Source organism: Nelumbo nucifera, chromosome 1 (assembly GCF_055504915.1).
Source record: "Nelumbo nucifera cultivar China Antique chromosome 1, China Antique-T2T, whole genome shotgun sequence".
Taxonomy (NCBI): Eukaryota; Viridiplantae; Streptophyta; class Magnoliopsida; order Proteales; family Nelumbonaceae; genus Nelumbo; species Nelumbo nucifera.
Genome location: NC_142649.1, coordinates 71,904,293 through 71,926,815, shown reverse-complemented (window position 1 = coordinate 71,926,815; position 22,523 = coordinate 71,904,293). Strand labels below are relative to the sequence as shown.

The window sequence follows — 22,523 nt, the reverse complement described above, 5'->3', positions numbered from 1 at the left end:
GATTACCCCGCGGATCGGTCTCTCTTCGGGCAACTGCCGTGGCGGCTGCTTGTTCTGTCTGTTGTTGGATTTGGGGGGACTCATTCTTTGGTTCTCCTCTCTGTCTGTTTGTCGATTTGTCTGGCTTCTTTATTCTCTCTATATGAAATTTTTCAGATACCCGCGACCGATGAGCTCCTCGATCTCGTCACGGAGGTTCCTACAGTTCTCCGTACTGTGCCCGTGGTCTCTGTGGAAGCGATAGTAGACGTTCTTGTTTCTGGTGGCTAGATCTCCCCTTAACCTAGGAGGCCACTTGACGAAAGAGGAGTCTTTGATAACCATCAAGATTTCTCCTTGCTTAGCGTTGAGGGGTGTGTAGTTCGTCCTCTCAACATGTGGGGTCCTGGAGCGCTGACCTGACTTGCGAGATCACGAAGGAGATCGGCTTCCAGACTTGTTTCTTCCCCTGCTCGGGGACTTGCTCTTTCTTCTTTTGTGATCATCATTACTTGTGTTGTCACCATCTCTTTTTCTTTTCTCTACTGGATTGTCAGTCTTCGGGTTCATCTCTTCCTCGGTTTCGATGAACTGGTCGGCTAGCTTGAGGAATTCTGTGATGTCTTTCGGTTTATTGGCCACCACATGCCATTTGAACTCTCTATGAGTTATGCCCTTTTTGGATGCCATGAGTCTCACCGCTGGGTCTAGGTCAGGGATTTGCAGGCATGTGTCGTTGAACTGCTTGATGTAGCTTCTGATGGACTCCCCTTCTCTTTGGACTACGTTAAGCAGACTCTCTTGCAACCTTGGGCACTCCTTGCTGGTGATGAAGTGCGAGGTAAATAACTCCACGAACTGCGCCCAGCTCTTGATTGATCCTGGTAAGAGGTTCTGGTACCAAGTCCGAGCTACTCCCTTGAAGGTGGTGGAGAAAGCTACGCACATGCAAGATTCATCAGCCCCAACTAGGTGCATCTGGGACTGGAAGGAATCTACGTGATCATTAGGATCAAAAGATCTGTCATACTTATCCAGGGGAGGCATCTTGAAGTCCTTGGGCATCAGGGTCGCCAAGAGCCCAGAAGACAGAGGGGACGACCCGAAGAGTAGAGGAGCAGTCTTTGTACCTACCGAGCTCGCCTCCTCTTTACCTTTCACCTGTTCTTGTTGGTTCGGTCTCACGAGCTGGCTGTTCTGAACTGAAGTTCGGCATGCCTTGTGATTCCTCCGTTGCTGCTTCTTGATCGGCTCTGCATTGGTGCTGCTAACCTCGGTATGCTCTGGTACTGTTCTGTCGCGAGGTAGCTCTTGGTTTCTTGTGGGATTCTGAGGCTAACTATTGTGGACGGAGGGGTCTTGCCTTGAGTTCCACCCAGAACCCCGAACCGGTTACTTGCAAGTGATCCACCTTCTTGATGCAAACGCCAAGGAAGAATGGCCCTATTGGGCTGAGTGTCCCCGGACCTGTTTTCGAGGTTGCCTTGTGAAGCGGGTGGAGTGATTTGACCGTCTTTCCTCCCGCAAAGTGAGACTTGACTCCTGAGAGGAACTGGGACCTGGGAAGTCTCCTCGCCTCAGTGGGGAGATCGAGTGATGTCCTAGTTCACGCAAGGTCGGTTCTGGTTCAGCTGGGTCCCTGGGTGCCTGGGTGGAACCGGTTGTTGGCTCTGTGACAGTGGAGGGAATTGTTGTTGGTAGTGCTGGTAGAACATGTACTGCTGGTACTGCTGGAATTGTTGGACATGCTGTATTTGGACCTGTATGGCCCGCACGCAGTTCACCAGGTCATTGAACTGAGATTGTCCAACTCCGGGGGGAACCATAGACAGCTAAACGAAGGTTGTGCCTACCACTGGAGGGAGTGGGGTGTTCACCTGTGTGGTGTTTTGTGGCATGGTCAGTGTTGGGGCCCCAGCCGTAGTAAGCGGTATGGTGAACTGGCCAATGCAGACTGAAGGAAGCTGAGGTTGCCCTCCAGAGACATTCATCTCACTACTCTGTCCGACGTAACTGGAAGATGCCATTGATTTCAATGGAAAGTTGTTGATTGTGAAGAAGGTTTTTTTATCGTCTTCCCACAGACGGCGCCAATTGATGTTGCGCGATCTGATTACTCCCTACTGGAGGATGATCTGGCTTCCAGTCGGACGGTGAGCTAAGTGAATCTGCAAGATAGGATCAAAGAACCCAGGGTGGCTAACCCGGCGAGGTCGCTCCGATGCTTAAGTCAGTAATCTGATGCGAGTTGAATTGAGAGCTTAGAAAGCTTAGAGAGCTAGAGAGTAGAAAAATCACGCGTACCTTGCGCCATTGGGGTTGGTGCCTTTATATACCGGGGTAGTCGTGGGGCACACGAAAGAGTTCCAGGATATACGGGGTGTGGAGATAGAGTTCGCTCCGCTTCCAAAGGAGCAGTATACAAGTAAGGCTTATCCCGTTCCACTTTCGATTCCGACGGAGTTAAGATAAGTCCTCATCGTAATCCCGGAAAAAACAGGATCTGTTAGCTCATCGTGATCTCGAGAGATTCGGGATCCGTTGGAGAGACTTCTGGAGTTGGTTATGCGGGAGTCAGTTATGTGGCGATTCGAGTTGTTGGTTTCAAACTGGCTTGAATACCGAAGTGCCTCGATGCCGAGGTGAGACTTGCGCCGAGGTGGCCCTGCACCGAGGTGAGCCTTAAGCCGAGGCGGCCCTTGTGCCGAGGTGATTGAATACCCGAGCTCAATTGTTGCGAACTAAACTTATCAGACTGAGTTGTCATCTCTTGGTCAGTTTGTGTCCACATGTCCCCTTTTCGCTAGGTCGGGCCAAATCACCCTTCATCACCTTCCACTCGAAATCCATTTGTTGGTTGATACGAGATCACATCTCCACATCATAAGAAGCCGCCCCACAGCACATCCCCGTCGTGTATTGGGAACATCATGATATCATCATCGGGAGATGTTCCCAATACACGGTGAGGATGTGTTGTGGGGCGTTGTGGGGCGGAGATGTGAACTCGGTTGATACAAATTAACAATCTCTAGAATATAAACTAGAGTATCATTAACTCTGATGGCATATTCTAGCTTCCATGTTTTCATGTGTGAATTCCCGTCCTCTAGTTGCAGAGGACAGCACTAAACAAAGTTGAGAGAGGCTATAACTCTTGAGGTCTCCCCCTCCCCCCAGCTTAGTGATGTCACTCTGACCTTGTTTGTAATAGCCACTAATATAGTTTCAAATTTTTTTACAAGTTTTTACATTTCTACATCTATAAAAATTATTCTTATTTATTGCATTTATTATGATTCATTAATATAAAGATATATCTAAATAAAATTCTTGTAAAGGTAACTAGAATTAATTCTCTACAAGAAAAACGGTCAAAGGCGGCAGTCCTAAGACCGCCGCCTTAGATCTAAAGCGACAGTCAAGTGTCTGCCCCCACATCGGTTGCTGCCTTAGATCAGGACCGCTGACTTAGATGCAGATGACCACTGCCCTAGATGGCCGGTCAAAGATGGTTCGAATTACTCTACAGCGGCGGTCACTTAGAATCGTCGGCTTAGAGTTAATATGGCAGCAGTTTGGACCGCCGGCTTAGGTAGTTAAAGACCGCCGGCTTCCAGTATCTATAGGTGGCGGTCTGAACCACCGGGTTTGATAATATATGACCGTTGCCTTAGATGTTATTTATGATTAAATCGGTGGTTACATGACCGCTGACTTAGGCTTAGATATTTTTTATTTTTATTTATACCGAGTTAACACTAACATTTTTTTGCACCTGCACTTTCATTAATTCACACTTTAATACCTATTTATTACAAACCTCGTGCCAATTGATTTATAAAAACAACTTAAATAAAAAAGTGTAATTTAAAACAAAATGTTTTAATTTAAGAAAAAATTATTATATCCAAAACAAATTATTCAAATATAATATCCAATTGACATAAAAAGTACAAGGACTTTAAAAAAATTCAATTTGTCAAATAATATAACACATCTTCCAATGCAAATCCACTTAACATAATGATCAACCTGCAAATAATAACATATAAATTGTTAGAAAATGTAAAATAAATGAGATATTAATAGGAAATGTATAAAAATAGATATTCATCTACAAAACACTACGGGAAACCGCTAAATCTACATATTTTTTTTATATAACTTGTTTTTTAATTTATTTCTAATTTTCTTAAAATAATCTATTTTCTCTACATTCATCTAAATTAAAATGAAACACAAAAAATCAAAACATCAATTACAAATAAATTTAAAAATATATTATCCATTCAAAACTTTTGAGTCAAATACATTTTAGTTTCAAATTGATAAATTCTTGGTTTGTACAAGAGATGTTCCCTTCACAATGTCATTGGGAGCTTTTCAAATCAAGACTCAGCATGCCTATTCTACTGCTATGACTGCTACTTCCTTCAAAACCTTCCACAAGTAAGCCCTTATGCCTAACAAGCCTGCTATTTCCTTTAGAACCTTCCACAAGTAAACTCTTATGCACCAAGCTTTGGCGATTTAGGTGTTGGTGGTATCTGCACAATCATGTAAGTTAGATTTTCAAACACAGTTGGAGAAGAGTTCTAAAACTGGCATCCCTAATAGAACACAATTATAGATTTGACCATTATCTATTTCCATCCATTAATCATCTTTGAGAAAGTGTTCCATTTCCATGTCACCATTTATTCAAGAGAATTCTAGCATCAAGTTTGCATTCTACACATAAGCAAAACAAATATTTCCTAACTGCAAGAAACATAACATATGACTTGGTATATTACTAGGATAGCTTTCAAACCACACCCAAACCTATATAAAAAATGACACTTTATTCTGCACATTAGTCCATATATTATCCAAACAATTCAGTTATTCTTGTCATATATCTATAATGGAGTTTACATTGGTATCATTCATATGTACAAGGAAACCACTTGTATATATTTTATTGTTTCTTCAACATTACAAGGAAACCACCTCTGCCAAGATCATCAAGATCAACATTACAACAACTTCCCTTCCCAGTATTGAGTGCTACCCAGTTAGGGGAATCTACGTTTTCAGAAAGAAAGTGAAATGAATTCCCCAAAGCTCAAATGGAATTGTTAAGATACTCCATAATACAATAATTTGAAATAACAGTTTAAGGTAGGTAAATGATAGAATATAAAACCTGAATGTCCTTAATGGAAATTTCAGCAACTTCTAGAAGCAAAGCAAGCTACAGTTAGATGAACAAACAACTTACACCATCATCTTTAATAAGAAATAAGGAGAAAAAAACAAAATAGACAGTCAATGAAAATTTTACAGAATTGCTAAATAAAGTTCTGTAAAAAGCTATAGTAGGTATTTCCTTAATTTGTTTTAGTACTTCTTACTAGTCAACTGAATATCATGCCTAATAAATTATCCACAATTGCAAAATTTTTAGAGCATTTAAGATGTTTGACAAAATAGGATAACAAAATATCACCCCTTTGATTTTTCTAAATTCAACAAGAATTTGTGCTTTCTCTCCTTTAAAACAGGGATTTTCCATTTCTTGAAGGAGTCAGGACTCAGGAAGGTGTGACACTTCTCTTTGGCTTTCTGATCTCTTGCTTTGTTGTGGTGGATCCTACTTAGCTTATCACTAAGAATGGGTTAAAGTTTGGATAGGACTTTATCCAAGACAAAATAAAAGTAGGAATTTAATTCTTTGGGTGCAGAGGATCAGTTCAATTTGGGTAACGTATAGTATAAAATGCAGTGGTAAGATAAGATGGGTGATGGAGAACCACAATATCTGGAAAAACACACATAATGGTTGAGGGCAAAGAAAAGGCCTTAGAGAAATCAAGTAAATTACCAGACAAATAGTAGACAAGGACCATTGTGCAAAGAGATGGACATTAATAACCATTAAGTGACATGTAATTTAAAATAGTAAGATTTTAAAGAAAAACATGAAAATCAAAGTATTTGCACCATTATCGTTGAAAATTCCAGGTAAAAGTGGCCTGAGTTAACTTACCATAATTGTCCCCGCAGCATGACCAAGTTGAGACTAAAGTTAATAAGTTACAGTGAATCCAATATCTAACTAGATAGCCCCCTAAATTGATTATTTAGATTTGATGCCAAGTCCAAAATTTTGAGGCCTTAGATTGCAGTCATAGTATCATAAGAAAATAAACAAATCAAAGAAGCTATGTATCCTTCATAAGTTTCCCTAGAGCATATGGGGAAATCCATAATGTATTAAACAAGCAATTTCCAGACCTTTGTCCATTCATGAAGCTTCTCTGGGGAAGCTTTTGTGTATTATAGTCAACAGTTGATGCATAGCCAATAGCATAACTATACTCTGGGATTGAGAGGACCTTTATGAAGACAATCCACTTACAAGTAAAATTTCTGGATGGCTACACTATTTTACTTCTAGAAACAATAGATGAAAGGAAAATTACAATTTGCAGTGAAAATAATCAAATACTTGCCAAATAATTCTCTTTAACAATCTCTATATTTGCATTCAGTCTAATGGACCTCCAAGTCAGCAGATGCAACTCTTTTGCGCTTCTAGACAAGAATAAATCAGAAAAGAGAATAGATAACAAGGTTCATAATAAACTTACCCTATTTAAGACCATAGTTCTAATACTTCAACCCATGCACAATTTAGGTTGAGTGAGTATAGGTTTTTTTTTCTGAGAAAAAGAAAGTACTGTATTAAAAGAAACTCAAAATATACAAGGCCCTGTTCAAAAAGAATTTGTACAGGGGAAAACACTGAGAAGCTTATTATACACTGCAGATCTACATACAAAAAGATTCCTAAAATAAAAAAAAAATAAAAAAAAAAAGAGTTGAAAGGCAAATCCTTTAGCTCTCTATAAACTGCAGCCCATGAGTAGATTCTGCCCCATAAGCCTTTTAACTTTGTATCTGCAGTATTGTGTTTACTTTTAAAAATTCTCTCATCTCTTTGTCCATAAAGACCAAACCACTGCTCCCAAAATTATTTCCCACAAGACTTTCCCTTTCTTGGACAGACAAGTATAATAAAAGCTATTTTGCATCAATATCCCAAGCATTTATTTTCATGAATTATGTTTTCATTTCATAGATATAGTCTGCCTTTGTTGGTTATTATTTTTCTATAATTATACTTCACCATATGTAAGAGCGTATATGGATTTATGTGACTGAGCCAAGGTTATATCTGAAATGATTTTTTCATTTTCTTAAAACGAATGTTGCCTATGTTGATATGCATATTGGGGCTTTTGTCCACTTGGATAAATGCTTTTTTTTTATTTTCAGATTGTGTGCTTTGGGATTTGGACAAATGAATTGGGTCACGTGCAAGGCTTCAACATATTTACACATATATGCAAAAAAGGCAAGTCTTTATAGAGTATTAGCTCAATTGGATCTCCCATTACGGATGCTTAAATAAATGCAAAAAAAAAAAAAAACCTAGAGAAAAGATAAACCCATAGGAATGCATAATAGAATCTGCTGAGCATCAAAAAATATATAGTTAACAGACATTAGAGACTTAACAAGATTAGTAAAATAAACAAAATAAGTACAAAAGCAATAAGTCTTGATCATGTTAACAAAGGAACCTTACTATACCTAGAACCAACAATTCATCAAATTCGTAGCCAGGCTTGAGGATTGAATTCATTAAAGCAGCTTGCCCTGCATTGTATCCCAACTTCTAGTATAGAAAAGCCAAGCCAAATCACTAGAAAGATCGATCAGCCAAATGTATGCAGTTCCCTTCAAGAACCTTTTCCACTTACATGCACAATAACTATAGTAGGAGCCAACCTCTCCACAACACCAGAAACCAAGCTACCCAACTCCACTGAATCATCCATAGAGCGCCTGTGCGCAGTTGAGTGGGAAAAGAGGGACGGAGAGAAGGATAAATTGAACGTTATAAAACATCCAATATGAATATACATTCAGGTAGTCAACATTCATTAAAACAATTTTCAAAGAAAAAGAAGAACCCCTCCCCCACCTTGGTTGTTTCCCACATCATCATCAGCTGTCACAACAACCTAGGTGGAGTCAGAAGTAGAGATCCTATCCATTCATTCCATTCCAATTAAAATAATATGTTCTACTAATGAAGTTAATGAATCTACCATTACTACCTCAAACTAGGTGTCATATGGTGTTTCCAACTCATTTAGTACTTTAATCTTGCAATTTTTCACTCGTCATATGCATCCATTATCTTAAATATGGCTGTAGTCCATGGATGCAGCAAGCTCTTATTGAAGAAATTAAGTGGACTATATATGAACTATTTTGCTTGGTGTAAAGTCTTATATGTAACTAGGGACAGAAATTTCAACAACAATAACCTAACATTTTCAAATGATTAAATGCTTTAGATTTGTTAAAAAATAATCCACTTTCCAAAAGTTTTCTAGAAGTTTAAACTTCTAGAATTAATTAGCACTCTAGAAATTAAATCTCTAAGCCTCTAGAAAAAGTAATACACTTTCTAGAAGTTCTAACTTCTAGAATGTATTTAGGTCTAGAAGATGATGATTTCTAGAAAAGGTAAAATTTTAGAGAGAGATGTCTAGAATATTGGTTGGCTTTGCTCCACCTACTTGGCTCTACTATAAATAGGGCTAAGCTTGTACATTTGAGAATAACCCAATACAAATTCCCATTTTCCCAACAACTTGAGCCTTTATCATTTGCTACCATCCTATCTTACCTAGTCTACTCTCTCTCTCACATCCCAAGTCCTAACAACTCTACTCTCCTCCATATCCCAACAGTGGTATCAAAGCCCATTCGATTATTTTTGGGCGTTATTTCCTTTTAGCCGAAATTCCCTATTATCCCAAAACTTTTCATGGCCACCATTCTAGCTAATAGCCAAATTCCAATCCCCATTTTTTTTGGAGAAAATTATGACTATTGGACCATTAAAATGATGACTTTCTTCATGTCCCAAGGTCTATGGGAAATTGTAGATAAGGGATTTACAATCCCTGAAAGTAGCTCTACTCTGTCTGAGCAGAGTAAGAGAAATTATAGAAGAATATGGAAAAGGATAATCTAGCTCTCTATCACATATAGATGGCAATGGCGAAATCGATTTTTCCAAGAATTAGTGGTGCTACAAGTGCCAAAGGTGCATAGGATACCTTGAAGGAAGAGTTTCAAGGCGGTGCCAAGGTACGTACTATTGAACTTCAAACTCTTAGAAGGGATTTGGAGAATATGAAGATGAAGGATTCTGAGACCATTAAAGATTATTATTCTAGATTAAGAGAAATTGCCAATCAATTAAGAGCCTATGGAGAAGATATTACTGAAAAAGGGGTGGTTGAAAAAAAATATTAATTAGTGTGGTAGAAAAATATAATCCAATAGTAACCACCATTGAGGAGACAAAAGATATCACCACTCTATTAGTAACAGAGTTGGTGGGCTCTCTAGAAGCTTACAAAAAAAGACTTGAGTAGGCGTGATGAAAGCTCTATGGAGAACACCTTTCAATCTAAGCTCAATATAAGGTCTCAGAAATCCAAAAGAGATGAAAGAAAATTTAGAGAAAATTCCAAAAAAAGAAGAAAGTTGTAGAAACGATGAGAATGGAGGAAATATTAGGAGAGATAAAAAAGGAAAATATCCACCATGCCGTATTTGCAAGAAAACCAATCATCTTGAGAAAGATTGTTGGTTTCGGGGAAAACCACAATGTCAAAATTGTAAAAAACTTGGGCATGTAGAGAAGGATTGTCGTCTTAAGCAAAGACATCAAACTAATTACTCTGAAGAGAAGGATAAAAATAATTATCTATTCTATGCTTGTCATGCTGCTTCAGAAGGGCGATACTTGGTATTTGGATAGCGGCTGTAGTAATCACATGACAGGTAATGAGAAGATCTTTAAAGATATAGACAAGTCAGTCAAGTCACAAGCCAGGCTTGGCAATGGAGAATTAGTGGAGGTCGAAGGTAAAGGAACTATCACTGTTAAAACAAGGAATGGGACACAACTCATACAAGATGTGTTGTTAGTCCCAATATTGGAGACAAATCTATCAAGTGTTGGGAAAATGGTGGAAAGAGGATATTCTCTACTCTTCAAAGGAGACTCGTGCACGATATACGACAACAAAAATAAAAGCTTGGAGATTACTAAGGTAAAGATGCAGCACCAAAGGAATTTTCCAATCATATGGCAATACACCGAGACAGCGATGAAGAATTAGGAAGATGAATCATGGCTTTGGCAACAAAGATTTGGCCACTTCAATTTGCACGGGCTAAAAGTACTCCATCAAAAAGACATGATGAAGGATCTGCCATCCATTCAAGTGATGAACGACATATGCGAAGGATGCTTGCTTGGTAAGCAACATCGGAAATCGTTCCCATCAAGTGGTGCATGGAGAGCCAAGGCAATCCTAGAGCTCGTACATACAGATGTTTGTGGACTGAGAACGACATCCTTCGAACAAAGCAGGTACTTCATTCTCTTCATTGATGATTTTACAAGAATGACTTGGGTTTATTTTATGCGTGAAAGATCAGAAGTCTTTAAGATTTTTAAAAGATTTAAGAATCTCATTGAAAACAAAGCAGCATTGGAATAAGGCATGCCTAACATGAAGGCTTGGAGCATTAGTTGACCATCGGCTACGCCCCAAAGCAGAATGGAGTTTCAGAAAGGAAGAATAGAACAGTGATGGAGATGGCAAGATCAATGCTATTGGAACAAGGCATGCCTAAGATGTTTTGAGCAGAAGCAGTATATACTGCAGTCTATCTACTTAACAGATGTCCAACAAGAGTAGTAAAAAACAAGACTCCTATAGAAGCTTGGAGCAAAAGGAAGCCGTCAGCACAACACTTGAAAGTTTTTTGATGCATTTGCTATGTCCACATTCTAGTAGAAAAAAGGCACAAGCTAGAAGAGAAGACAGAGAAGGGAATATTCTTGGGATACAGTACGCAATCAAAAGGCTATAGAATTTATAGCCTAAAGAGCAAGAAGCTAATTATTAGTCGAGATGTGGAGTTTGATGAGAATGCTACATGGAACTAGAAAGAAGAAAAAGTGGAGAAACATAGCATCATGGTACCAAAAGTACAAAGATTAAGGCCACTCAGTAATGAAGGAGAAGGACCAAAAAATCCTCAATCTACAGCATCACCATCAACTCCATCATTAGCCACAATAGAAGAAGAACAACAACAAGAAGAGTCATCTCGAAAATCGCCACTAAGAAGGACGAGGCCACTCAGTGAGATATATGAGACATGCAACTTTGTAACTATGGAGCCTGAAAACTTTGAAGTAGCAGCAAAACAAGAAGTATGGGTAAAGGCAATGAAAGAAGAAATCGCAATGATTGAGAAAAACAAGACATAGGAATTAGTGGATTGTCCTCAAGACAAAGAAGTGATCGGAGTCAAGTGGGTCTATAAGACAAAGCTCAACTCTAATGGCTCAATACAAAAGCACAAGGCAAGGCTATGCACAATTTCCTGGGATGGACTACAATGAAACCTTTGCTCTGGTGGCACGTTTAGACACTATAAAAGCACTCGTAGCGTTAGTAGCACAAAAGAAGTGGAAGATCTATCAACTTCATGTCAAGTCGGCGTTTTTGAACGGAGTGCTCGAGGAAGAAATATATGTAAAGCAACCTCAAGGGTTCACAGTAAAAGGACGAGAAGACAAGGTACTAAAATTGAAGAAAGCTCTCTATGGCCTAAAGCAAGCACCACGAGCATGGTACAGTCAGATTGATGGTTACTTCATCAATCAAGGATTTAAGAGGAGTCGAAGTGAGCCTACTCTATACATCAAGACCTAAGGTAACTCTAACACTCTCATTATTTCTCTATACGTAGATGATCTCATCTGTACAGGAAATAATAAGACAATGATCAAGGAGTTCAAAGAAGATATGATGAAGATGTTCGAGTTGAGTGATCTCGGATTAATGCACTACTTTCTTGGCATCGAGATCAATCAAGAAGAAGAAGGTAACTTTATATCACAGAAGAAGTATATAGAGAATCTACTGAAAAAGTTTAAGATGGAAGGATGCAAGACGGTCGCTACACCACTCATTACAAACGAGAGGTTCAAGAAAGAAGATGGTTCAAAGAAGGTTGATGCCTCAATCTACAAAAGCCTTATTGGGAGTTTGCTCTATCTCACAGCTACGCGGTCAGACATTATGTATGCAACAAGTTTACTCTCGAGGTTCATGCAAAGCCCAAGTCAAGTTCACTATGGAGCAGCAAAAAGGATACTAAGATACTTGCAGGGCACAAAAGAATATGGTATTTGGTACAAATCCACTACTGGCTCAAGATTGATCAGCTATACTAACAGTGATTGGACAGGATCAGTGGATGACATGAAGAGTACCTCAGGCTATGCCTTCTCACAAGGATCTGGAATATTCTCTTAGGCATCAAAGAAGCAAGCCACAGTAGCACAATTATCAGTAGAAACTGAGTACATAGCAGCAGCAACAACAACAAGTCAAGCTATATGGCTAAGAAGAATACTTGAAGACATGGGTGAGCGGCAAAAGAACCGACAACGATCTATTGCGACAACAAGTCTGCTATAGCAATGGCAAAAAATCCAGTATACCATAGTAGGACAAAACACATTGCAATCAAGTATCACTTTTTACGAGAGACAACTTGCAAAGGAGAAATTGAGCTCAAGCACTGCAAGTCCGAAGAACAATTAGTAGACATTTTCACAAAGGCATTACCACGTTCAAAGTTTGAGTTGTTACGGGAGCAACTAGGAGTTACAAGAAAGTGCATTAAGGAGGAGTGTTAAAAAATAATCCACTTTCCAAAAGTTTTCTAGAAGTTCAAACTTCTAGAATTAATTAGCACTCTAGAAATTAAATCTATAAGCCTCTAGAAAAAGTAATACACTTTCTAAAAGTTCTAACTTCTAGAATGTATTTGGGTCTAGAAGATGATGATTTCTAGAAAAGGTAAAATTCTAGGGAGAGATGTCTAGAATGTTGGTTGGCTTTGCTCCACCTACTTGGCTCTACTATAAATAGGGCTAAGCTTGTACATTTGAGAATAACCCAATACAAGTTCCGATTTTCCCAACAACTTGAGTCTTTATCATTTGCTACCATCCTGTCTTACCTAGTCTACTCTCTCTCACATCCCAAGTCCTAACAACTCTACTCTCCTCCATATCCCAACAAGATTTAATAAAAGCAACACAAAGGTTTCTTGGAAGGTTCAAAACTAAATCAAATAATTGAGGAAAATACAAACGCAAACCTGCCAATGTCACCAAATCCCAAGGGTTTATTGGCCTCAAATATTTTAATCCTATCTGTTCTCCACTCTCTAAAATCTGGAAATCATAATATATTAGGAAGTTAATGAGACATAAAAAAATAGAGGAGCTTCTAATGAATTTTATGCTACAATTAAAGGTGGGTTGATTCAATGGGCTGTGGTTATTTTATATGTTCCTCTGCTACAGCAGGTAACTTGACCCTGGTTCCTAATCCTACCACAAAGATAATTGATTTTGCTGGCAAGCTGCTATCAGATTCCCAATTTAAGGTTTGCAACAATAGTTTGAGAATGCCAGCTTTACTTTTGGATGAGAAGGAGAAAAGGCTCTCTAGGTTTGTTACAAGTAATGGATTAATTGAAGATCCATGTGCTGTTGAGAAGGAGTGGGCAATGATCGACCCGTGGACATCTCTAAAGGAAAGGAAATTTTCATGGAAATGCTTGCAACATTTGGGAAGGACTTCAAAAAAATTTCCTCTTTCCTTAATCATAAGAAAACGACAGATTGCATTAAATTATACTATAAGAACCAGAAATCTGAGAGATTTGAGAAAATAAAGAAAAAATTGGAACTTAGAAAACAAGAACAAAGCTTCCCTAGCCACAAATACCTAGTCACCTCAGAGAAGTGGGATTGCGATGGGAATGCTGCTTCACTTGATTTGTTAGGGGCTGTTTCAGTGATAGAAGCTATTGTTGATGCCAATTTCAAGACAAAGCAAAATCATGGTGGAAAGTTGTCTATCTTGTGGTGAGAAAGCCGAAATTTGATGCCAATTTCAAGCCAAGTAAAGAATGCTGCCAAAGCAGCATAATCCATAAAAAAGTTGGTAATATAGAATCAGATTAAGAAACAAATACGGTGGATATACAGAACAAATCAGATATCACAGTTGGTGCATCCTAGACTATGCATGACACTCAAACCTAAATCAGCTATTGATCCACACACCAGAAAACAACACCGATAACCTGCAAAAGAAAAACATGCGAAGAACCAAAGAGAAGAAAAGTAGAACCAGTTTCAGAAGCACCTACAATACAAGAGAAAGAATAAACCTTTTTCCTTTGTATACCAAAATCTGCAAAAGGACTTCACATGCTAAAGAATAAACATTCCTCATCACACTAACTGAACTTTAGAGACATCAAAGATGTACCTGAATGCCTCCTTGCCTGAAGGGATCAATTGGTTCTACTGGCGAAAATAACAACCAAATTATTTCCCAGGAATTTCATTGGAAATGCAGCAAATAGCTTCAAGAGATCAATGTCGTAGTTCTCCCAAATCCTCCCCTGTGAAATGCTTATGAGAATGGGAATAAAGAAACGTAGAAATAAAAATCTGAAAATCATCCCATTTGTGCAGGTGAGTTTTTGGACTTCAACATGAGCTCCTGATCTAGAATTTCCAGTTGCTCTTGGAGTAGGCGTGCCAGCTTTCAAGAAGACCATGTTTGTAGAAATGACATCGCCCTCAGCCTTCAACCTGTCTTCACCATATCGAATTGTGCAGCCCGGAACTACATCACACTCTCCATCCTCTTCAACAGGTTCTCCATCGCACTACTCTCAAACACAGACGCGGGAATGCAAAGGTTTTGGCATTTTGGGTTTGTATTTTATTGGGTAGAATAAGGAGTTTCAGACAGGTTCAAGCATTAAAGTGTCGGGCCAGGTGCCAAAGACCGCCACCCAGTATTTATTTTTCTTTAATTTAATTTTGTAAGCGGCGGTCTTTTTGGGAACGCCACCTTAGTTCTCTCTAAGGCAGCGGTCTTAAAGAGCGTCAACTCTAAACCGCCGCCTTAGACTATTTTTCTTGGAGTGTAATAAAATTCTTCTTATTATTATTTATTATGGTTTATTAATAAAATTAATAATTTTTATCAGTTACTTTCGTCAAAATTTTATTTGAATTCTCGTTATTTACAATAATTAACTTATATATGATAAATCCAACTTCGGCTCCTTTAATCGCTTAAATCCTTACAATGAATTGCTATAAAAAATATCACTTACTCTTGCAGATACCTTGCGATCAAGTGGTGTGGGCTTTAAGGTAACAGAAATGAAAAAATAACCCATCATATGGTGAAAATAATAAAAAATTATCTGCTACCTTAATGATCAAGAGCTAAACCAATGAAAATAGGTTAAAAATATTTTTAACAACAAGAAAATAGTTTAAAGAATAAATTGTTCATCTATTTGCAAGTTGGAAATCTCTTTATGGTGGCTAATGGGTCTAAAATTGGCTATTGAAAATATAAGATGTACTTTCAGTTTTTTTAATTTAAATAAATAAAAGGGTAAATTGCTAAAACCTCCTATAAAATTTTTAATCATTACTGACCCCCTAAAGTTTGGTAAATGCAATCACCTCCCATGAACTTTTTGAGACAGTTGAAAGTAGACCCTCTATTAGAATCTTCTAACAAAAAGCACAAAAATATCCAAAATACCCATGTAGTTACTTTTGACCAAAATGTTTATTTTTCAACATTTTTCTTCGTATCAATCACTACCCTAATCCCTTCTAATCTCTTTTACGAAAATGATGTATTTTTTCCAAATTTGCCCTTTATATCAATTGCTAAAAGGTAAAATTACAATTTTGAACTCACTTTTTTTGTTGTTCATAACCTTTATATTGTTTTTTATGTATAAACCAGCCTCAATAATAATTACATGGGTATTTTGGACATTTTCATGTCTCTTGTTAGAGGATTTTACAAAGGGGATCTATTTGCAACTATGTCAAGAAGTTTAGGGGAGGTTTGGGCAAAGGTCAAAAACTTCAAGGGATGTTTGAGCAATTACCATGGTTTGTTCTCCAATTATTGAACAAAAAGAGGAATTTTTATGTATTTTCCCTAACAAGCATTAAATGTGAATGTTAAATAACAATTTTGCCATTATCTTGTTTTCCATTTATGAACAAAAAAATATTGGAGTTTTGTGTCTTTTTTGTAATAAACTTTAATTGGGAAAGAAGAGTCATTTCCTCATAAGCATTAAATGAGAATAAAATTACATATTTACCATTGCTCATTTTCTAATTCAAACCTTATAGATGAGGCATTTTAGTATAGTGAAAATTCCAGAAGCCAACCACATCTATTCCTACTTCTATAGATAGTATAGATTTGGCCCATTCATGTACCGTAAAAAAACGCATATACTACAACATAACGCTAACTCCATATTTGGGAAGATCGATATCTAAGGATAGCGCTCTTAATGGAGGCAAGTATTTGGTCATGTGTAAATGCAAAGTGAGGTTAGGACTGTGCCGATCAAGGGTAAAAAAACTTAAAACTTCCCTTGATATTTTTCACAAATACTAAAACCCCCCTCTCTTTTTAAAGAGGAGGACTAAGACCTCCCTTCTTATATATATTAGTCATTATGAGTGACGGATGAATTAAAAGGACAATTATATCCTTACAGGCAAAATGTTAGGTTAATGATTTTTAATCAAATTAAAATGAAAACACGAGAAATTGTCTTCACCCTTCAAACACTGAATAACTGATCTGTAAATCATCTGAATCCTTCAATCTAGTCAAGGGATATAACAGATTTCTCAAAAAGTTGAACGATTTGGTCTTGAACACAATGAGAACAGAAGCAAGGGGAAGAAATATGAGGATGATGATCAGGTTGTTTTTTATGCAAGGAAGCTTGATCCTTCAACTGTAGTCCGTTTGGTTCTGGAGGAAGCTTTTCTGAATAGGGAATACTACGAATACTGCAGCTAATAGTTATGATCTATGTGATGTAATTGCTGTATGGAGGAAGCCCTCCTAGTTGTATACATGTATTTTGTCTTGTTTTCTGGTAATGATAATCATGATACTGTAGTAGTACTCTGGCTATTACCAATATATATATATAGTATTCCTGGTCAGGCTTCCTTTGTGTCCTTCGGTCTCTGGCGTGGCTTTGTCAAACGGATCTGCGTGGAATGCCACGAGAGGAGAGGTCTTTTTTCTGATAAACTCACCTAATAAGGGAGGTATTAGTCTTGGCAAAAAATGAGGGGAGGTTTTAGTATTTATTATAAACATTAAGGGAGGTTCCAAGTCTTTTACCCTTTATTTTAAAAACGAACTTCAAATCTTTAGTCATCATACTTCATGAGTTTGCATTCGTAAAGTTATTTGAGATGATCAACCGGAGGAAGAGATTGAAGGCCTTGTGAAGCTTGATATTGACTGAACGCTGATGAACGGATCCTTTTTTTCCCCTATTTGATGATCGTAAAACTATAACTACCCAGAAAAGTTTTTGAGGAGGTTGTGGGCGCCCCCTAATAGGCTAATAGCTGAAGCTGAATTTCAATAGATTATTACATCCTTGAATATTTTATTGTTTAGTTATTTTATTCACTAAGAGGCAAAGCAGAAAAGTCAATTGGGGCAACTTCAGCAGTTGTCAAAGGGCCCCTCAATCATCCATTGATAGCAGATTCTGAAAAGCAAAGAAGGCTATAAACAACTTTGTTCAAACTCATTAAAAAAAGGAGCTTTGTTCAAGGAATCCATGCCTTAGAATGAAGTAATACTTGATAGGAACTAGGTTGATCAGCATTTAAAACTGCTTGTTTACAGTATGGTTCAACCAGAATACCTCTGCACTAGACTGGTAAACGGGTATGATTATATTTACAGTTGGGATTACATTCCAGGATATTTATATCAAAAAGGAAAATGTAGGCATTTCTCAAATCTATGGCTCCATGAGGATCTTCCTGAATCCATGGATCTTCTCATTGAGACAGCCTGAACTGACCAGTGATGTTATCCAGACATGATCTGATCTTACTGCTTCATCATCATCATTCCTGTGCCAACTCCAAAATGCATGGGTTGAATTTACAATCCTCAGCTCACCGTGACCAAAGCTTGCTTCACGGAACACAGACCATTCCGGTGCTGGCTTATAATATCTGTCAACCCATTTCCAAACAATTGAGAAAAAAAAAAAACAAGCTGGAAGTGGAGATGAAAACATGCTCAGAAATGTCTTTTACTAACAAGTTTGATAATTGCGTTAAAAACTCCCAGAGATTGATGATAGAATTGCATAAAGATTTAGCAAGTGAAAGTTTGAAAGAAATACATGGTATTTTCCAATAACCAAACAAAAGCACCCCCAATATATTTTCTTAATCCAAGTAAATGCTGCACAGGGGACATATATTGAAATACTGATATTCTTTTTAGATTACCGGCTTTTTAAGAGCACACTAGAAGGATGGGTCAACATATCTGAGGAATGTAACCAGCAGATGAATGAAGTATTGTCCACAAAAACAATATGCATGACAGCCTGTATATTCCTTGCTTATCATCATCATTATCACCTGAGATTTGTCCCAACCATATGGGGTCGGCCACAGAAATCCTGTTTTGCCATTCTGTTCTATTCAGTGCCATATCCATCATTAAATTATGGGCACTTAAATCATTTCTTATTACTTCCACCCAGCTCCTTTTCAGTCTGCCTTTAACTCTTCTGGCGCCTTCAACTTGTAACGGATCACTTTTTCTAACAGGTACTGGAGATGGTCTTTTATGCACGTAACCAAACCATCTCAATCTACTTTCTCTCATTTTATCACCTATTGGAGCTACTCCTAGGTTCCTTCATATGACGTCACTTCTAACCCTATCTTTTCTAGTTTTAGCAATCATTAATCTAGATTTGTATTTCTTCACACTAAACTTTTGGGCATACTGTTTCTCTGTTTCTTAATTGCCCAACACTCTGTTTCATACAACACAGCTAGCCTTACAACTGTTTCATAGAATTTTCCTTATAGATTAAGTGGTATTTGCATACCATATAAGACACTGGAAACACCCCTCCATTTTGCCTATCCTGCTCTAATTCTATGGTTGGCATCCTCCTCAACCTCTGATGTTACATCGTTATCTCTTGGTCTCCAATACTAAGTGTGCCCTTGCTATATCTTGGAAAACAATATATGTATGTTTGTCTAGTACCACATAATTAGTGGGAGAACAGGGGCTGCTAATATACAATATTGAAATCTGAACAAGGAAAGGTGAATCTAAACAAATAGGACAGGTAAAGAAATAACCTTTGAGCTAGACCTTCTCTGTTGCCTCCATCACCAATAGTTATGTGGACAGCTCCACAAGAATCTGGCTTCCCACCATAGACACGTTTCTGCCATTCAAACCACCAAATTAGACTAAGCCCAGGGGTCCAAGTTAAAGCAAAAACTACAGAGGGTAAATGGGTATGGCTTACTGAGCGTTCATAAGCATGGACATGTCCAGCAAGCACAATATCCACACCAGCAGCATATAGCAACTTCTCCATTGAAGCCTTCATGTCATCCCCTTCACCTTGATGAGCCTTGTTACTGTTATACCATGGCACATGAAATGACACTAGAAGCCAAGGTGTCCTTTGTCGGTCTACTTTTAAAAGATCAGTCTAGCCAAAGCAAAACAGGAAATACTCTTAATAAAAAATGGTTTGCAAAATTGTAAACTAATTTTATAACAAGAAGCTGAACCTCCCCTTATCTTAAAAAATGCAGTCCTTAATTACTCCAAAAAAACACTAGGAATATTAAAATAAGAAAAGAAAAAAAAAATTATATCCATCAAGCATCAGTTCAGTTCATTCAAGCTGAACTTCCCCTTATATTCTCTGGAATTAAGGAAAATCACTCAAGAGTTAGATTTCATTTTTATGGAGCATTATTTTCTCTATTCTTTCTACTTTGCAGAACTTCTATATACTTCTTTAAAAAGGCTTCTGTGTTCTGATCTATTTAACCTTATATTTGTCCATGTTTACAAATAAATTTTTTTTATGAATGATGTTTACAAATAAAATTTTTATTTACCCATAAAAATAAAAATAAATGATCTCTGCTATAGAGAGAATGGATTGGAAGTACATCAAAATTTGGAATTCATATAAACTAACCTTCAGCCAGATATATTGATCTGAGTACTCATCATAATCTGCATAAGATCCAAGCATGATAACATGAACTCCTGCTACTTCAAAAGAATAATACAGATTTGAACTTGATCCACTTTCCTTGAAGGGCATCTTCCATCTGGCATTATAGGATGTGAACCCCTCTATGAATAATGGTATACTCTCCTTTTCATGATTTCCTTCAGTTACCATCCATGGCCTAGCACTGGATAGTGGCTGTACCAGCTCACCAAATGTGTCCCACAAATGCTGTCGATAATCAGCATAAGAGAGGTCTCCAGGAAGCAAATGAATGTCATATATGCACTGGTTTATATGGTCTAGGGTTGAAGTAGTCCACCCTGTCTGACCAAGATCTCCAGCCACAGAAAAGGTAATAGGGAATTGAGATGGAGGGGTCTTGAGCTTGAACTCAGGACCTTGTCCTCCACAGCGGTAAAAGTAAACAGTACTATCTTCTAGTGGTCCAATAACAGTGTGGTGTATCTTTCCTGAGCTATAGAACAAATAACTATAGGATGTGCTTTCTCCTTGAGCTACATATATGTATTCTCCAGATGATGTTCCATATTCAACAATTGAAGGAGAAGATGCATCATCAGTAATCCATGTAATCCGCATGTGCTTATCTCCAGCCAAAGATATGTGAACCTGCAATACCCATATGTTTCCGTTTGTCAAATGAAGCAAACCATGAAGACTGTCAACTGAAGCAGATGAAACTAAGAACCAACAGAAGTAGACTATCAACATAGGCATAACCCTTACAGGTAAAGAAGGCAACTAAATAAACTCCCTCAAAGACACTGTTTCCACTTTCCACAATTTCACGGTTTTGAGTGCTTTGATATCTTATGAAATTGGGACTTTGTTATAGATATGATGATGGCTAAGGCACTCAGATATGGACTGAGAGTTTCTCATCACTTTGGTTGCTCTGGCATATAGATGGGCGTGTAAGACACTAAAAAACCAAATGGATCTCTTGAACATAAGTCATTATTAGGTCATGAGCAGGTATCGACCGTGATTTGTCTCACAAGCAATAACCACCAACCAGGAAATTATACATCCATACATAATAAAACCCTCCATTTTTTATGTTGTTCGAACTAAACTAAATAACCATCCAAAGACAACCGTAGATACGTAATTGTCTCGAGAGAAATCAGCTAGCCTGACCACAACTACTAATAATCAGATAGTAGCAAATAATCTACACATGATTATCAATATTTCAGGGAAGAAGTCTGATTATCAAAAAAGAAATGATTGTACTTTCCTCAAAAGAAAGTAAACTAAACAAACAAGAAGGCGTTTCAACGCTATAGGTTTAGATCCGACAGCAACAAAGCAGCGGGAGGAAGAAGAGATAACCAGTTGACAAAATCTTGGAGTAGATTTGAACAAGGTTGATAATTATAAAAAAAAAAAAAAACATAGAAAGAAAAAGAAGAGATACCCATCTTCATTTCGAACCTGTTGGGGATAAGAAGCAGCCCTCGGCTTCCATAAGAATTGTAAGTTTTCTCGAGGCGCCGGTCGAACATAATCGGCAGTTGCAGTTGCAGCGACCAGCAAAACCACCGCTAGGATTAATTTTACTTCCATACCCGATACCTTGAATCCCTCAAACCAACCGAAACCTCTGTTTAACATTCGACCAGAGCAGCTCCCCCATCCTCTGCAGACAAACAAAAAATGCTACAGAAGGCCAGAAACTCGAATACTGCCACATCCAGGGGCCTTTTCGTCATTGCATCCATGAAATGGACATTAGACTAGGGACATATTGGTAAAAAAATCATAGTAGAGCCACGGACATGCCATAATTGGCCGGGGCCTAGCCACTTGCGAAAAAACAAGGATATGGTTTCGTGGCTTCCGTGTCGTAACGAGGTGTGGGGTAAAAGAGTGAGTTCGCATTTTCTTTCCATCTTTGAGGACATCCTCTTGTGCAACTCCTTGCGTTTTTCCTATTTCTCTAACTATATTTAGTTTGAAGGAAAACTGGAAAAGGTTCCCCTTTCTCTACTTTTTTCCTTCGAACCAAATACGGCCTAATATTAATGCCTCGCTTTTTTGGTAAGTTATTTATATGAGTTAAATGTACATTTACCCATGTTCTTTTATTTTCCATGTAAATAAGACAATGACCATTTTAGCCATAAAAATATATTATTATAAGGGGTATT

At 37.9% G+C, this 22,523-nt stretch overlaps 1 protein-coding gene and 1 long non-coding RNA gene across 2 annotated transcripts; both read right to left on the bottom strand.

The window, feature by feature from the left end:
• Positions 1 to 3,848: 3,848 nt before the first annotated feature.
• On the bottom strand, positions 3,849 to 15,004 carry LOC148803414 (uncharacterized). Its single transcript, XR_016068562.1, has 2 exons — positions 14,496 to 15,004; positions 3,849 to 4,529 (listed from the first exon to the last, which is right to left on the bottom strand). It is a non-coding gene; the product is annotated as an uncharacterized LOC148803414 (long non-coding RNA).
• A 2,808-nt stretch (positions 15,005 to 17,812) lies between these two features.
• Positions 17,813 to 22,103, bottom strand: LOC104604830 (purple acid phosphatase 18-like). The gene is made up of 5 exons (XM_010269374.3): positions 21,808 to 22,103; positions 20,311 to 20,979; positions 19,621 to 19,809; positions 19,448 to 19,536; positions 17,813 to 18,289 (listed from the first exon to the last, which is right to left on the bottom strand). The coding sequence occupies exons 1-5, from the start codon at positions 21,985 to 21,987 to the stop codon at positions 18,070 to 18,072; spliced, it is 1,347 nt and encodes a 448-aa protein (XP_010267676.1). The 5' UTR covers positions 21,988 to 22,103; the 3' UTR covers positions 17,813 to 18,069.
• Positions 22,104 to 22,523: the final 420 nt, after the last annotated feature.

Bases quoted from the DNA above. Each gene is read 5' to 3' on its own strand.
- LOC104604830 (XM_010269374.3), bottom strand. From the start codon at position 21,987: ATGTTAAACAGAGGTTTCGGTTGGTTTGAGGGATTCAAGGTATCGGGT. The intron at 19,537-19,620 runs GTAAGCCATACC...TTTGAATGGCAG, and splicing joins TCCATGCTTATGAACGCTCA to AAACGTGTCTATGGTGGGAA. The intron at 18,290-19,447 runs GTTATTTCTTTA...ATGGGTTGACAG, and splicing joins AGAGAAGGTCTAGCTCAAAG to ATATTATAAGCCAGCACCGG.